The sequence below is a fragment of the Rissa tridactyla genome, chromosome 9 (genome assembly GCF_028500815.1).
Source record: "Rissa tridactyla isolate bRisTri1 chromosome 9, bRisTri1.patW.cur.20221130, whole genome shotgun sequence".
Lineage (NCBI taxonomy): Eukaryota > Metazoa > Chordata > Aves > Charadriiformes > Laridae > Rissa > Rissa tridactyla.
In genome coordinates, this window is record NC_071474.1 from 26,876,307 (window position 1) to 26,892,804 (window position 16,498).

The 16,498-nt window shown below is 54.1% G+C and overlaps 2 protein-coding genes across 3 annotated transcripts in view; one reads left to right on the forward strand and one right to left on the reverse strand.

The window, feature by feature from the left end:
• Positions 1 to 1,118: 1,118 nt before the first annotated feature.
• On the reverse strand, positions 1,119 to 5,737 carry IL2RG (interleukin 2 receptor subunit gamma). The gene is made up of 8 exons (XM_054215528.1): positions 5,586 to 5,737; positions 3,697 to 3,787; positions 3,273 to 3,457; positions 3,003 to 3,145; positions 2,745 to 2,907; positions 2,207 to 2,315; positions 2,051 to 2,135; positions 1,119 to 1,952 (listed from the first exon to the last, which is right to left on the reverse strand). Exons 1-8 carry the CDS (start codon positions 5,671 to 5,673, stop codon positions 1,749 to 1,751), a joined length of 1,068 nt encoding a protein of 355 aa, XP_054071503.1. The 5' UTR covers positions 5,674 to 5,737; the 3' UTR covers positions 1,119 to 1,748.
• A 1,468-nt stretch (positions 5,738 to 7,205) lies between these two features.
• The window catches only part of MED12 (mediator complex subunit 12), a 38,555-nt gene continuing 29,262 nt past the window's right edge, over positions 7,206 to 16,498 (forward strand). The window contains exons 1-10 of one of the 2 annotated variants that reach the window (XM_054214184.1): positions 7,206 to 7,373; positions 7,717 to 7,821; positions 8,658 to 8,849; positions 10,499 to 10,658; positions 11,976 to 12,151; positions 12,436 to 12,546; positions 13,094 to 13,348; positions 15,358 to 15,504; positions 15,796 to 15,895; positions 16,346 to 16,482. In XM_054214184.1, the coding sequence (XP_054070159.1) occupies positions 7,275 to 7,373; positions 7,717 to 7,821; positions 8,658 to 8,849; positions 10,499 to 10,658; positions 11,976 to 12,151; positions 12,436 to 12,546; positions 13,094 to 13,348; positions 15,358 to 15,504; positions 15,796 to 15,895; positions 16,346 to 16,482 (1,482 nt within the window). In that variant the 5' untranslated portion in view covers positions 7,206 to 7,274. The remainder of the gene's footprint in view (positions 7,374 to 7,716; positions 7,822 to 8,657; positions 8,850 to 10,498; positions 10,659 to 11,975; positions 12,152 to 12,435; positions 12,547 to 13,093; positions 13,349 to 15,357; positions 15,505 to 15,795; positions 15,896 to 16,345; positions 16,483 to 16,498) is intronic. The other variant, XM_054214183.1, reaches the window with a different exon arrangement.

Consider the following 16,498-nt stretch of genomic DNA (forward strand, 5'->3'; position numbering starts at 1 on the left):
CCGCCGCTCAGCCTCCGCCAGTCACCGCCGCCAGGGGGCGGGGCCACCGGCACGGCGCCCCCAATCGGCGGCGAGGGGGGCGGAACCCCGGCACACCACGTGGACAGGGGTGGAAAGTTACCCGTCCGTCAGGCGCGGAGGCCCCGCCCACCCCGGGCAGGGGCTGGCCCGCCTGCCGCTGGGGGGCGCTGCGGGGCAGAGGGTGTCCCTGCATCCCCCTTTCCCTCTGTCCCCCCTATCCCCCTGTCCCCGTGTCGCCCTTTCCCCCTGTCCCTGTGTCCCCCTGTCCCTGTGTCCCCCTTTCCCCCGTCCTCGTGTCCCTCTGTCCCCCTATCCCCCTGTCCCCATGTCCCCCCCTCCCTATATCCCCCTTTCCCCCTGACCCCGTGTCCCCATGTCCCCCTGTCCCCGTGTCCCTCTGTCCCCGTGTCCCCCTGTCCGTGTCCCTGTGTCCCCCTTTCCCCTTTCCCTCTGTCCCCGTGTTCCCGTTTCCCCCGTCCCCCTTTCCCCCTGTTCCTGTGTCCCCCTTTCCCCCTGTCCCCATGTCCCCCCGTCCCTGTGTCCCCCGTTCCCCCGTCCCTGTGTCCCTCTGTCCCCCTATCCCTCTGTCCCCTTGTCCCACCCAGCCCTGCCCACCGCCCCCAGAGATGGCCGCAGCCTGGGCAGTGCGCGGTGGGGATGTCCCAGCCTTGTTGAGCCCTGGCGCTGCCTCTCTTCACACTCTGCAGGGTGAAGCCACCTCGCGCCGGGTCCCCTCTGTCCCTGCTCCGCCTGGGCCTCGCCCCGACGCCTTCCCCTGCGTGGAGGGGCATGGCCTGGGGACAGCAGGGCAGGACCGGTGGAGGACAAGGCAGCAGGGCATGAGGGTGACGGGGCATGGGGACAGCGGGCATGGGGACCAGGCAGTGGGGCCATAAGGGTGGGGAACATGTGGGGAGCAGGCTTGGGGACCAGACAGCAGGGCATGGGGTGATGGGCATGGGGACAGCAGGGATGGGGACAGGACAGCAGGGCATGGGGGTGATGGGCAATGGGGACAACAGGGATGGGGACAGGGCGGCAGGGCACAAGGGTGATTGTGGCAGATCTATGAGCAGAGGCCTGCGTACGGCCAAAGACACCGTGAGCAGAGCACTCAGAAACAGGAATCCAGATGTCGATGCGGATGGAATGAAGAGGAACTGGTCCAATATAAACACGTAACAGAAAACAGCTTCGCGATATAAACATGGAACAAGTAAACAGCTTCGCGTGCTTATCTTGGTGGGAACTGAATAAGGCGACTGGGCTGGTGATCTGAAATATGTGTTTACTTGCCTAGCAGGTGCATGGGAAGTTTTAGAGCTCGGGTATAAAAGCCGAGGCTTGAGAAGCAATAAATGATTTCGTGCTTATCACAGCCGGAGTCCGTGCCCTCATACACCACACAGCAGGGCACAAGAGTGATGGGCATGGGACAGCAGGGATGGGGACAGGGCGGCGGGGCACAAAGGGGACAGGGTGTGGGGACATGTCCCTGGGTGTGCTTGTGAGCACCTCGGAGCAGGGAGGGGGGATCGGCGAGCCGCCGGCAGCTCTGGTGTGCCACCATGTCGCGGGAGCTGCGTGTGGCCGTGGCAGGGAGCAGGGCCAGGGGTCCCGGGCATTTGGCAGAGGCAGAGTGGGCACGGGGAGCGAGGCCGGTGGGATGGCAAGGTCTGGGGCAGCGGGGGTGCGGAGCATGCAGGGCGCGGGGCTGCAGGAGTGTGTCACACTCCCGGGTAGCTGTTCTTATAGGGGCTGTGCTCCTGGGGGGTGGCCAGGGCCCCGGGTGTCACAGGCAGCAGGTGGCTGTTGCCCTCCCGGAGGGGCTCGTAGCTGTCCTTGGGGGGCAGCTCGCTCACATAGCAGATGTTCTCACTGTAGTTGGGCTTGAAGCTCTCCACGACGTCTTTGGGGACTCCAGCCCATTCCTGGGGGGAGCAGAGCGTGGTGAGCGGAGTCACCACCCAGCCCCAGTCCCTCGGGGCAGGCGGGCAGCCCAGGGCAGGGCTGCTCACAGCCACCTTACCTGGAAGTTGCCATTGTGGGTGATGAAGAGCTCATCGAAGTTCTTGCTGGGGTTGGGGATTCGGGGCATGAGGATGACCCATACCCTGTGCGTGAGAGATGTGTCAGAGGGGAAGGGTCCCAGCGCTGCTGCCCCCCACTGGCGCCCCAGGCTCACCTTTCCATGCGCACCAGCAGGACGACAAGGACCAGCAAGAGCAGGCAGGAGGCAATGGGAATCAAGACCGTGTGGATCCAGAACCAGGACAGGTGCTCCAGCACTGCACCTGGAAAGAGCCAGGGTGACACGGACCCTCCGGTGGTGCTTTGTGGGTGGCCATGGGAGCACGGATTCACCCGTGGCAGGGCTCAGCTGGGAGCGGGGGATGGAGAAGGGGCCGGTCCCCAAGCCTTGCCACGCTGTCACCACAACTGGTTGATGACCCTGTTCTGGACCAGCTGTGCCAGAGCAGCACTCCAGGGCTACAAAACCCCTGGCAAAAGTCAGCAGGTCCTGCTGGCGGGGGAATGTTTGGCTTCCAGAAGTGCAAAGGATGCAGGGGCCGACGCTGCTGCCTGCGTCCGAGGCACCCGGCTGGGTCTCCACCCTACAGCTGCTGCCTCAGGCCAGTTCTCCACTCTCTTGGCCACCCCATGCCTGCCAAGCCCCACCATGCCCCAGCCCGCCCTGTCCTGCTGCAGCCCCCAGGACCTACCTTTGCTGGTGGAATTGCTGCCCCACACCATGGGGACGCTCCACTCGCTCCAGAGCTGGGTGCTGCCGCAGTAGCTGTTGATCTTGCTGCGCACGTAGAAGGTGTAGTACTTCTCATAGTCCACGCTGGGGAAGGAGAAGATGTCTCCGTTCACCCGGTGCTCCTGCGGGGAGATGGGGGCCATGCCATGAGGGCTGGCATTGCCATGGTGGAGGGTGCACAGCTCATCCCCCAGGCACAACCGTGGGGGGCTCTCACCGTCCAGCTGGTGTCCTTGTTGCTCTTGTACTTGACGGCATGCTCCAGGCACTGGCCTTTGGGGTACGGGGAGCTCCAAGTCAGACGCAGCTGGTTGCCGCTCATGTTGCGGATGGTGAGGTTGACGGGTGCATCTGGTTTCACTGCAAGGCACAGGCGATGCCCAGTGAGTGCCGTCCCCATGCCCTGCCCCGAGCCGGGCCGTGATGGGGCAGCCCTGGGGACTGCCAGCCCCACAGCGGAGAGCAGGTGCCCCCCATCAGTCCGTACCCAAGTCTTGCAGCTCCATGCGCTCACTGAGGACCTCCAGGGTCTTGCCACTGGAGGTGGCATTGAGGAGGACACGGAAAGGCTGGAACTGGATGATCTCGCTCTGGTTGAAGTAGCAGCCGATGCTGATGCCCTGGTCCTGCAGGTAGTGCTTGCATTCCACCATGGGGGACCTGTTCTCGTACCTGTGCCACAGCGGGTTACTGGGGCTCCCCGAGACACCCGTACACCCCAGCCCTCCCCAGAACCCCTTCCCCAGCGCATCCCATCCCACTTGCCCCAGAGACAGAGCCTCCCCCACCCTGGGCTGGGGGAAGAGGAGCAGGCTGCTGCTGGGACCAGCAATGCCGGCAGGAGCCACCCGTGCAGGGACCCACCGCTGGACACCCTGCTGTGGGGATGGCCGTGGGGCAGGGGCACCTACCAGTAGTAGAGGGAGTAGTTGGCTGTGAGCTTCTCTTTGCTGCCCCATGTGCAGGTCATGTACTCCTCGTTGAAGAAGACACACTCCACCCCTGCAACAGACAGATGCTGCTGGGCACCGCGGCGGTGGGCAGCTGTGCTGTGCCCCAGGAGCGCACGGGGGAGGCACAGCATACGCCGGGGGTCCCTGCACAGCCCCACCAGTTGTAAGCCAAACAAGGCCAGCTCTTCCCAGCAGAGCAATGCCAGGCCCCCACCGCCCCATTCACACACGCTGTGTCGGTGAGGCCCGGGCTACTGGCAGCCCCACATCTTCCTCCCAACGACTGCCAGGCGAGCAGCTGTTCCTCCCGCATCTGTGCCATTGGTCCCTCTTGCTCCAGATGTGCCATTTCACCCCGCTTCCTCCACCCGCTCCCCGAAGTCGCCCCGCTGCCACTGTTTGATGCCCCTGATGCTGTGGGACGGGACAGAAACCCTTCCCTGCTGACCCATTTTGCTTGTCCCGTAAGAAAATCAGTGATTTGTGCCTGACATCTCCATCCTGGCTAAATTCATCTCGATGTTATCCTTTCGGGCACTTGCAGGTGCCCCTGTGTCCCTGTGTCTGCGTGACGGGTGCTATGCCGGGCTGTGGTTCCCACCGCAGCCCCTCCACCATGGGGCCAGGGGCCGAGCCCTGCTGATTCCGTCTCTGCAGGAAGCAGCGCTGAGCCCCAGGAGGCAGAGCAGCCGCTCCAAGAACCCACGCCAGATCCTCTGCCTCCTCCTTCCGCCCCACGGTGCCTGCCCCGGTCCTGCCTACGCAGCTGGAGGCCACATCCTGGTCCGGCTGGGGGCTGCAGGCACATGGCGGCGGTGCCAGTCCTCACACCGGTTATCACGCCACAGTCCCCTCTGGCAGCCGTGGTCATGGGTTGCTGTGGGATGAGCTCCTCTGATGGGCCTCACCTTGTAGAGCACCAAACCAGCTGCTGACAGCCGAAAGCTGTCCTGGGGGCTCCCAGAATGTGGGATTTTTCCCCCTGAAAATCAGTCAATGGGACACCCGTTCCCTTCTGAGGCCCAAACCCATCAGCCAGCACCACGGGGGCAGGAGAAAGCCAGACCTTTCCATGGTGGTAATGTAATGCCATGGAGCAAACAGGAGCTGTGCTCCAGCTGTTTCCGCATGTGGAGACAGAGGGCACCTTCCTGGCAGCCCGGGAAGTCCAGGGACGCGGAGGGGCGTTGTTGCCACGGGAAGCTGGTGTTGTACTGACAGCCAGCCAAGAAGTGGGACGACAGGTGGGGCGAGGGTGCTGAGTGGAAAGAGGAGCCACCGTCCCCAGTCCCCTGCCTGCGCGCAGCGCCGCTGACGTGACCAGGATGGAAAGGGTGGCTGGTGCAGATCTGCCAGCTGATTCAGAGCGATAGGACCTGCGCATCCTGTCCTGCCAGCGCCCCCTGCCCCGGCCTGCCCCGGGGGACTCCCATGGCCAGGGTCCCTCCCAGTAGCGCTACCTGCAGGCCTGGCAGCCCCAGGGCGGGGAGCTGTGGGGCCAGTAGGGCCACGGGGCCAGGATCCATAGGGCTGGGTGAGTTGCAAGGCCAGAGACCATGGGGCTGGTGGTGCCAGTGATGCTCCAGCACCAGGGCGGGAGCAAGGGCACCCAACAGGGCTCCCAGGCACAGCCCAGTTCCCCCAGCAGCCCCACTGCAAGGGGCCGTGTAGGTGCTGGGGGTCCCGGGGTGCATCAGGGGCTCACAGGGTCTCTGGCACATGCCCTAACGCCTCGCCAGCCCACGTAGCCCCACGTCATGCCCTTGCCCGCCATCCCCGGGGAGCAACATCCACCCATGGGGCACCGCAGCCTCCCGCCCCCACTGGGGCCCGTGTGCCCCCCTCACCTGGAGAGCCATGGGCAGTGGCAAGGCAGGGGCCCAGCCCGCAGAGGAGGAGGAGGACAGATGCCAGGAAGGCGCTGGGCACCGCCATGGCGGGGCCAGCTGTGGCGCGCGTGCGAGCAGGCTCCCCGCACAGCCCACCGCGCAGGGCTGCTGGCTTCCGCACACGCGCCGCTTCCTGCCCCACGGCACCGCCTGCTGCCGTGGGGCACCCCATGACGCGCTCCGAAAGGGACTGCGGCTCACCACATTGGGGCCCCATGGCTCATCCCACAGGGTCCCACGGCTCATCCCATGGGATCCCGTCACCCTTCCCCCTCAGCCCCACAGCGCACCCCATTGGGACCCCGCGATGCATCCCCCTGTGTTGCCGCGGCTCGCCCCACCATGCCACAGGGTTCACCCTCCCAGGACTGCCCCTCAGGAGCACCATCGATGGGGATTCCCAACCCACGGCCTGACTGTGGGTGTCCAGGGCTGGGTCCCTGAGAACTGGGCAGAACTGGGAGTCACTGGGGCAGTCCTGGGGGGCAGCTACGGGGAGATGCTCACACAGGGGTTCATGGGGGCAGCTGTCGGGAGCTGGGGGCAATCAGAGGAGTTGGTTGCAGGGCCAGTGATGGGGGAGAAGACTGGGGGTGGACGTGGGCGCAGTGATTGGGGTGCTGTTGGGGGGACAGTGGCCATGGGGTGGCCGGGACTGCAGGTGGTGGTGGGCTGCGAGGAAGTCCTGGGGTACGGATCACAGAATCATAGAATAGTTTGGGTGGGAAGGGACCTTTAAAGGCCATCTAGTCCAACCCGGCTGCCATAAGCAGGGACATCTTCAACCAGATCAGGTTGCTCAGAGCCTCATCCAACCTGGCCTTGAATGTCTCCAGGGATGGCGCATCTACCACCTCTCTGGGCAACGTGGGCCAGGGTCTCACCACCCTCATCATAAAAAATTTCTTCCTGGTATCTAAGCTAAACCTAGCCTCTTTTAGTTTAAAACCATTACCCCTTGTCCTATCACCACAGGCCCTGCTAAAAAGTTTGTCTCCATCTTTCTTATAAGTCCCCTTTAAGTACTGAAAAGCCACAGTGAGGTCTCCCTGGAGCCTTCTCTTCTCCAGGCTGAACAACCCCAACTCTCTCAGCCTGTCCTCACAGCAGAGGGGGTCCAGCCCCCCCAGCATCTCCGTGCTCTCCTCTGGACCCGCTCCAACAGGTCCACGTCCTTCTTGGTGGCCCCAGAGCTGGAGGCAGCACTGCAGCGGGGGGTCTCCCCAAAGCGGGGCGGAGGGACAGAATCCCACCCTCGCCCTGCTGGCCACTGCTGGCGGCGTTCGGCCCTCTCCGGAAACGCTCGGCCCTCTCCGGAAACGCTCGGCCCTCTCCGGAAACGCTCGGCCCTCTCCGGAAACGCTCGGCCCTCTCCGGCGACACTCGGCCCTCTCCGGCACCGCTCGTCTCTCTCCGGCGGCACTCGGCACTCTCCAGCAGCGCTCGTCTCTCTCCGGCAGCGCTCGGCCCTCTCCGGCGCCGTTCGGCACTCCTTCCCCGTCCCGGCTCCGGGGCGCTCGGTCTCCCCTCGGCACCGCCCCTGACAGCGGCGCGGCGCTCGGGCGGCCCCGGCGCAGGGCGCGTGCGCGGGCGGCCCCGGCGGTCCTTGTTGTGGCCCGGCCGCCCCTGCCTGCCGGCCGGCCCGGGATGGCGGCCTTCGGCGTCCTCAGCTACGAGCACCGCCCGCTCAAGCGCCCGCGCCTCGGCCCGCCCGACGTTTACCCGCAGGATCCCAAGCAGAAGGAGGTGCGGGGCGGGGGGCCGGGGCGGGGGGCTGGCGGTGAGGAGGCCCCGGGGCTGCCCTGCGTCCCCGAGGTGGCTGGGCCTGAGGGGTCCGTCCCGCCGGGCCCCCGGGTTCGAGGGGGGTGGGGTGGTGGCTTGCCGGCGGGGCCGCCGTTTCGGTGTCCCAGCACCCGGCTGGGGCGCTGCTTGGTAGCGGGGGTCTGGGGCTGGGGGGCGGCTGGGACCCACCGGGCCTTCCCCTGCCCAGTCCCCGTGCTGGCCCGGCCGCCCCGGCGGGGACAGGCGTTGCGGGCCTTTGGCGTGGAGGGGCCTCGCCGGGCCCTGCCGACCGTCCCTCCCCCCGCAGGATGAGCTGACTGCTCTGAACGTCAAGCAAGGCTTCAATAACCAGCCGGCGGTCTCCGGGGACGAGCACGGCAGTGCCAAAAATGTCAATTTCAATCCAGCGAAGGTGAGAGCCGTCCGGACGGTGTGGGGGGGTGGCAGGGCCTGGTGCCTGGTACGGGTGGGCTGCTGGGCCCTGGGCGGTCCTGGCTCTCGTTCCTTCCCCTTGTCCAGAACCAGGAGACCCTCATCTATAGGATGGGTGTTTTAGGACTTAACCGTCTATTCCTGTAGAATCAAAGTTGTGCATACTTTTAGGAACTGTGTCCTGCCTCTGAGAGAGCAAGTTCTTGTCTTGTTCCGTACATCTTATGGGCAGGTCTGCATCTTAAGTCTCTGTTAAACCAGCATTTAGAACTCCTTATATTCTGCAATTAACGCAGAAGACTAGGATACCAGAAGCGGGAAACTTCTTATTGGTTTGGTTTCCTTATGGCCGTGGTAGAAGAGAAGTAAGATTTCTTGAAACATCTGGCAGTTTAAACATGGGACTTTTATGACAGGCTTCAACTCCATTTTTTCAGTCTCTAAAATCAAGATGTTAACTTCCTGGCCTCCTGGACAAGAGGACTAGTAATGACCTGGGATGGAAGGCAATCAATAAGCACAGTATATTTGTTTTCCTTGGCTGACATCTGTCCAAGAAGCCTTCTGTTTGGTTTGACAAGTATTTATAAAGAGTTGTGTCTGTCTCAACTGGAGTCCCTGCTCGGTTATTGTAAGAGTTGTCTAGAAGCATTCCTCTTTGCAAATATACCAAAGGAAATTATTAGCAGGTTTTTTGTGTTTCAAAAGTTGATACTGGTGAGACTTCTGGTAGGAGCGATAAATGAGGTTTTAAGTGTATAGAATAGATCTTTGACCTGTGAAATGTAACTCATCCTTTTGTTCTTTTTGTTCCAGATCAGTTCAAATTTTAGCAGTATTATTGCAGAAAAGCTGCGATGCAATACGCTGCCTGACACGGGAAGACGGAAACCCCAGGTGAATCAGAAGGATAACTTTTGGTTGGTGACAGCACGTTCTCAGAGTGCCATAAACAACTGGTTCACAGATCTGGCTGGAACTAAGCCCCTCACTCATCTTGCTAAAAAGGTATGTTACAGGAGAGGCTACCTGTCAGGGCAGAGCATTTAATCTGTGCTTGTTTCTGAAGTGTTTGTATAGTAGAAGTTTTTTTTTCTATTTGGAGATGTTTCTTCTTTCTGCATCTCTTAAAACTTTCAGATTGAAGAGCGTATCCAGGATTTGTAGTGCACTGGCTCTAGTCATTCCCACTCAAAGAACTGGTCCCCCGTCTGTTGTTTGGAGGTTGGGCTCAGCTTTGCCTTTTGGCATGTATGATACTTGACTTTAAGGTTTGGATGTCTTTCAGAATAGCTGCCATTGTTGCCTTTGGTCCATTGTTTAGGTTAGGACCATTTCTATTGTGGAGGGTTTTTCAAATTCTCAGAAGTCACAGTGAGAATTACGTGAAATAATCAGCTGAGTGACTTCCCAGTCTTCTGTTGCAGTGACACATTTCTGGTTTTAAGCTGAGAAAAGTATGTGTATTATAGCTTGGTCTCAGCCAGGCTAGAGCATTTCTGTGCTCTGAGGTCTAGGGCTAGATATTTCCCTGGTAGTGTTGAATTCTGTAGAGTATGAAAGAAGAAAGAAGGGTCTTATTTAGCCATTTTGTCGTGCCCGACAGCAAGGGGAGCTAGCTCTATATCAGGGTGGGCCTATAAACAAGGAACTCAGGAATCTAGTATGCCTTGTGGAAAAACACAGCTCCCAGTTGTGAAATGGTAGCAGAGCATGTAGTTTAGAAGCTGGAGTTTGTCTGGTCCTTGGAGTTCTGAGTCACTCTTGGGGGAAAAATAATCAGATTTTTCCCAGAACCTGTCTCTCTATAAATGTAGTCCTTGTGTCCTCCTTAGCATGTTGTCTGTCGGTTTCCTGAAGTCACTGTGAAAGCTTGAACCTTTCAAGGCCTTCCCCATTTTCCTGCAATGGGCTCCATCAATTTTTGTGGACTTAATCATGAAAGCAGCAACTGTCGGTAGCCAAGTAGTCTGTGTCTTTGAGCCATTGTAGACTAATCGGGAAGAATGTAAGAAACATAGCAAAGCAATTGAACTGTCGGTAGTTCAGGGACTTTGAGATAACACCAAATGGACCTGTTCTCTGTGAATTTGTGTCATTCCTCTGTGAACACAGGCATACTTTCGCTCTCCGTAATATCCTGTGGAAATGAGCCCCACAGCTGTGATGTGTTATTGTTTCCTGGTTTATAGATCAGCAGTGTGATGATTTCACTGGTATCCTCCCATGTTGTAGCTTGATCTTTGAATCTTGAATTAATGCATTTCTTTCTACTGTGGTACTCAGTTCCTTGTTTCTGCCAGTCTTCTGTTTGTTACTGATGATATTACAAGACTTTTGTAACCACTGTGTTTTGTTTACATAAACGAAAATCTTCAGTCTATATAGCAGATATTCTGTGTTTCTCGCTCAGTCCTTAGTCTGTATCTTTTCTAGTTGTTTATATCCATTCTGGAGGATATCCTCAAAGCTGTTTGCAGGATTCAGGGTGTGGATTTACAGTGATGTAATTCTGTTTTCTGTCGGCTTTCAATTTGTTTTGTTTCTGTTTATACTGAAATGCAGCTCTGGTACTGTTGCTTTCTGACTAGAGGTTGCTTTGGAATAGTTCCCGTCTAAGTCCTTGGTTGCAATTCTCCCTCTCAATTCTGTTACAGGTGCCCATCTTTAGCAAAAAGGAAGAGGTCTTTGGTTATCTGGCGAAATACACTGTCCCAGTAATGAGAGCAGCCTGGCTCATCAAAATGACTTGTGCCTATTATGCTGCCATCACGGAAACCAAGGTGAAAAAGCGTCATGTCATTGATCCCTTCATTGGTAAGCACTTTTGTGAGCGCTGTTTTTGTCCATCCCAGATGTTTCCTTCTCAGCCTGCTTTTGAATAGTAGGAGGTAGCCTGGAAATTCATATAAACTTGTTTTCTGCAGTGCTCTGGCACGCATAACTGTCTGAAACAACAGGGCCCACCTGTGAGAGTACGCTGTTGAAAAATAAGTGTTAACAGCCACAAGTACTTCCTGAGAGCTTACCTCTTCTTGCTCCCCATTGAGTTCTACGTTGCTCCTTTGCTGTACAACCCGTTTTTTTTCTTACCCTACAAAGACTTAAACACTATAGTTTAACCATGACTGATTAGCTTCTTAAGTGAGTAAGTATGTTTCCCAGAGAATTCTGGTGTGTTATTCCTTGTTTGTGTTTCCAATTTCGTTAAGCCTTATTGGATCCCATATCTAACATCCTTTGCATCCTGGCTGGCTTCAGATTGCTGTAGTCTAGAAGAGCTGCCCTGTTTTTTTCTGGTTTGTATGGCTGTGTCTATGGGTGCCAACCACATTCCTTTCAAAAGAAGTATTAGCAGCTGAAGTCCATGTATACTTTTTTTTTTTTCCCTTCTTGCTTATCTTTGGTATAAAAATTACACAGGCTTCTTAGCTCTATTTCTGGAGGCTGATTGCGTTGTTAGATGTATTTATTTCATTTACTTTCCTGTGCCTTTGAGTGTTTGTCCTACTGCTCACCCTGTAAGTGTTGCTTTTTTCACATTCTTGCATATTTCACCTTGGGTTTTGCCATCTGCGTTGTCCCAGAGGAGTGTAATCGTGCTGTCACTTTGTATTTTGAGTTTCTCTTATGCAATTAGGTTTTAGTAAAAACAATTATTGAAAAAAACTATTGATCATGGCTTTACACTGATATCTGAAAGAGATTAAGAACAAGTTTAGAGTTGAAGAGTTTCCAGTGTTTCTGCTGTCTGTCAGATTATCGAGGATGCTAAACCAGGCTGGCCTAACACTGCTCCCCGCTGGAAAGCCTCTTCTCTCTGCCTGCTGATTCTCAACAAGTGCAGTTGTTGAGAGGAATCTTTCTTCACAACTTTTCTTGTACAAAAGTAACCCTGCCCCCCAAACACAGAAGTTTTTCCCCTTGTTCCCTATTTCTTTGGATATCTCTTCTTCCCTACCACCCCCCGGCCACAAGCAAAGCTAATATTGTGGCACTTACTTTTCTTTCTTTGTCTTCCTGTCCTTTTCAAATGACAGGATATTTTTTGGGTTTCCACCTGCGCACCAGCCTGGTTCTTTCCTGCCTCTGTTTACCATGGCACTTCTTGCTAACCTATTTCCTCTTCTCCAGAATGGACGCAGATCATCACCAAGTACCTGTCAGAGCAGCTGCAGAAAATTGCGGAGTTCTATAGGCAGCTCCCAGGGCAAGGCTGTGGCTCACCATCTGGGCCAATGCCGCAAGAGGTTGAACAAGCTTTGAAGCAGTGGGACTACAATGAGAAACTAGCTATGTTCATGTTCCAGGTGAGGGACTGGAGGGGGCTGCTGGGTGGGGGCGTGGCAGAGGAGGGCTAGGGGAAGTGGATGCAAGTGATTTGTTTTTGCACGATATTCTCTTTTCCTGTGAATAGACTGTTAGGGCTGGATGCAGTTCTGTGCTCTGTAGTAGAACAGGGATAGTACAGAACTTCACAAGCTTCTAGAGTTATTTCCACTGATAGAAAGCAAGCAGCTGCTGCTGCTCTGCCTTTCCTTAGTGGATGTTGCTTCAGCTTTTGTCTGTTTGCTCTGCCTTTATCTGTGTGCAGGATGGCATGCTGGACCGGCATGAATTCCTGACGTGGGTCCTCGAGTGCTTTGAGAAGATACGGTCAGGAGAAGATGAATTTCTGAAAATGCTCCTACCCTTGCTGCTGCGGGTGAGAAATACGTACTTGCTTCAGGAGAGCACTTACTTCTGCTGTTGTCAGTCACCTTCCTATTGCCTAAGGAATGATGAGCTATTCTGCGCTGAGAACACTAGGGAGTGTCCCTCTGAGAATCGTTCTTAGCTCATGCAAGGAAACCTTTTTAGTCTTGGTCTCTTCTGCTTCTTTCTCCTTTAACCCTGTTTCCCTGCACTGGACTTGGCAATCCCTGCCTGCATCATAGCTGTGATAGTTGGACTCATTATGCACCACTATGTGGAAACGGCTTTTCTTTCTTTTGCGACAGATTGTAGACAGACCTTTGAAGCCCTGTGAAGGCTGGGTGGGTGTGGGTACATTTAGATACATCAAGTTATTGCCATAGACCATTTAAAAGGTTTTTCTGTAGCCAGCGGGTGATTGATGATGCTAAGAAGCTCTGTGAAAATGGACTGTTTCTGCAAGGCAGTGCAACGCATGATACTACTTTGAGAGGTTCAAGGGTTTCTCTTGTGTTGCTTGTAACGAGGACGTTTTCCTCCCTCCCTCTTCCCTACAGTACTCTGGAGAGTTTGTGCAGTCTGCGTACCTGTCCAGACGTCTGGCCTACTTCTGCACCCGCAGGCTTGCTATGCAGCTGGATGGTGCTGGCGGGCACCCACCCCACATCCTGTCTGCCCAGACAGGGAATGCTCTTCCTTCAACTCCCACCCCTCAGCCAGCTGCAGGGAATCCTCCTCCCAGCCCTTTCAGCGACTTACTGCTGTGTCCCCAGCACCGGCCAGTGGTATATGGGCTCAGCTGCATCCTCCAGGTAGGTTTGAGTAGTTGTTGGTGACAGTGGGCTCAACAGGGATAGTTTATATTGTATGCCATTGCAGAAGAATCATTATGACCTGAATTGGCAACTTGTACAGAAATATCAGACCACGATTGTCAAAGGGTAGGTCTTTGCCGATGTGCTACAGAGCTTTGATAGCAAACATCAGTGCTGTAGCAGTGCCCTTGACTGACTTGCATAAGAAAATTGGGTTGTGATTAGAGCCTTTTGCTCTATTCACAGGTGCCTCAGATGGCTGGAAAAGTTTTGCAGAAGAGGGCATGAGAAAGAAAGGGTTATTTCATCTTATATATCTCAGTAGCATGTTGTCATCTAGGAAAGGAAATTATGCCAGAAATGAAAGACTGTAATTTTGTGAACTCTTAAAAACAAACAAGTCCCCATCAGAAAAACCCACCCCCATAGAACAAAAAAAACCCAAGCCAAACAACCAGCGCACACAAAAAACAACCCCTCCCACTTCTTTATGGAAGAACTTCAGTGGTTGAGGCAGATCGCTCTCCTCAGGAGTGTCAGCAGGCTAGGAAAAGGAGTCACTCCAAACTCATAATCTTTATACTTGGAATTGATTAAATTTTACGTTGCAGTAAAAGGGCAAGGATGCTGAAGCCTTATTGATAGATGTTAGAAAGGCAAATGCTGTTGTGTCACTGTGAGACTTGGTCCATACTGTCCTTGTGTCAGAGGGAGATATGTGAGTTCTGTTCAGTGCGTGTGTTTGTGGTTGTGTTTTTTCTCCTTCAAGAGGAGAGTGACTAGGTTAGGTGAGTCCCTGCAGGAGGAGTGGAGATCGCCCCTTCCAGGGTAGGAGAGGAGCGTGTTAAAGCACAGGAGATTCCAGAGAGTGCAGGATGGAGCAGGAGGTGGGTGGGAAGAGAGCACAGAGCTTGGGAACCTGCATCTCAACAGAGAAACTTGAGATCAAGGAGCCCTGACAGGCTTAAGGAGCAGCCAGCCAGCTAGCTCTCAAACAGGGTAGAAAGAAAATTCCTAGAGTGCAGTTGGCTAGAAGTAAGGATCTGTCTGCAAGGGCTAGAGAGCAATGTGGGGGTTATAAACAACCCCTTTGTATTCCTATTAAATCTTTCTTGGTCACTTTCAGTTTAAGAAGTTTAAAGTTGTTTTTTTCCTAGATTCTGTGTGATAAAACATGTCTTTTTAAATATAAAAATCCTTCATTTGGGAGTTTACCTAAGGAAAGGTAAGGCTGGGTAGAGTCAGGCAGGACACAGATGCATTTCTAACAGTGTACATAATTAACCTTTGCTCAAGTGTTCCCGAGGTATGATGGATTCTTTGGTTTGAGTGTTTAAAACAGCCTTGGTTGTCCATCTTAATGCCTCGCTCCTTGTGAGCCAGAAGCTGTAGGGGTGTGTCCTGGGAATCGTTCAATGAAGTTTTGTCTATGTTTGTGTGGGTGTCTGTACAAGATGATAAAAGAATGAAAACGCGTATATAATAGTATTGTTACTATAACCCTTACTATAATCCTACTTGTAATTACTAAATAACATAGTGTAATGAGTTTGGGTCTGTTGACTCATACTTCTCACCCTTTACTCTTGATGAGGGCTGTAAGTCACTAATGTAAATACTGCTCCTGGACCACAAGGGTTGGATTGTGCATTGATGATGCGAGCTGTAGAAAATAAGTTCTCTTTAGAAGCAGCAGGGAGCTCTACAGCAACATGATGCTGCTTTTGGACAACATGTAACTCAGTTCTTGGCTTCCTAAGCATACCTAGGGCAAGAAACACAGTGCAGCAAAAATACTAGTCTGCTTTTTTCTACTGTCGTATGGTCTTTATCCCAAAGACTCTTTCAGAGCTTAGAACAAAAAAATCTAAATAGTAAGTATGTGTATAGGATGATGAATGCCTGGGCAGTAGGATAAAGGAGCGGTTATTTCTGTGGAAAGCAATCGAATTTAGTTGTTTTCACCTTGATTTGCTCAATGATCCTGACTTTTCTCTCTGTTGCAGAGTATAATTTTGTGTTGCCCAAGTGCCCTTGTGTGGCATTACTCATTGACTGATAGCAGGATAAAGACCGGCTCTCCATTGGACCACCTGCCTATAGCTCCATCCAACTTGCCCATGCCAGGAGGGAATTCAGCCTTTACACAGCAGGTGAGCAGCCTTCAAAAAAGGGAGCTCTTGTGGTCCAGGATAATAGCTGTATCTTGGCTCTTTCAGGATTTTCTTTTCATGTTGTGTGATAAGCAGAGCTGGAGGTGCTGTCTCACTCCCAAGGAATTAGCTGTTCCCATTCTGCTATAAGCAAAAGAGTGATGTCCTTGGAAGATGGGCAGAATCTAACCTTGAGTAGAACTACTGTCATGCTCTTTGTTTTCTGATAATTTTGTACACAGGACTTCGATGGCATCCTTTTATATGTTTACACAAGTCCATTGCTTTTAGGTTCGAGCAAAGCTGCGTGAAATTGAGCAGCAGATTAAGGAGCGTGGCCAGGCTGTGGAAGTTCGCTGGTCATTTGACAAGTGCCAGGAAACCACAGCAGGTAACTTGCTGTAGGTTAAAGTTTCTCTCCCCCTGTTCAATGTGTTACCCTGAGAAACTTCCCATCTGGCTATTTTCTTTAATTTTTCCTGTTTGCTGCTGTTGGTGTTTACTGTCAGCAGTGAAAAAAAACCAAATGGCTCTCTTTCTTTCCAGTACAAAATCGTGCATGGGTCTGTTTCCCCAGGTATAGGGGGAGTTTCTTTTACTGGAAGCTGGAAATGTGTACCAGCGAGCAATACTCTTGCATACGTGCCATGTTCTGATGCTTTCCCCTAACATCTGCTGTTGGCTGCTGTGAGAGTCAGGGTACTAAGTTAGGTGGACCCTTTCCCATCTGGTACGGCTTTCTTTAGGCAGTCTCCTGAGCAATGTGCTCACAGAAACTTTTGCTCTGTAGTCCATTGTACCAGTTGCCAAATACACATTTCTCTTCTCTGTTCTCTTCTAGGTTTCACTATTGGCCGTGTCTTGCACACTTTAGAAGTTCTGGACAGTCACAGCTTTGAAAGATCTGACTTCAGCAACTCTTTGGATTCCTTGTATAACAGGATATTTGGGCTGGGTCCAACCAAAGACAGTCATGAGGTGCCTTGGGACTTTG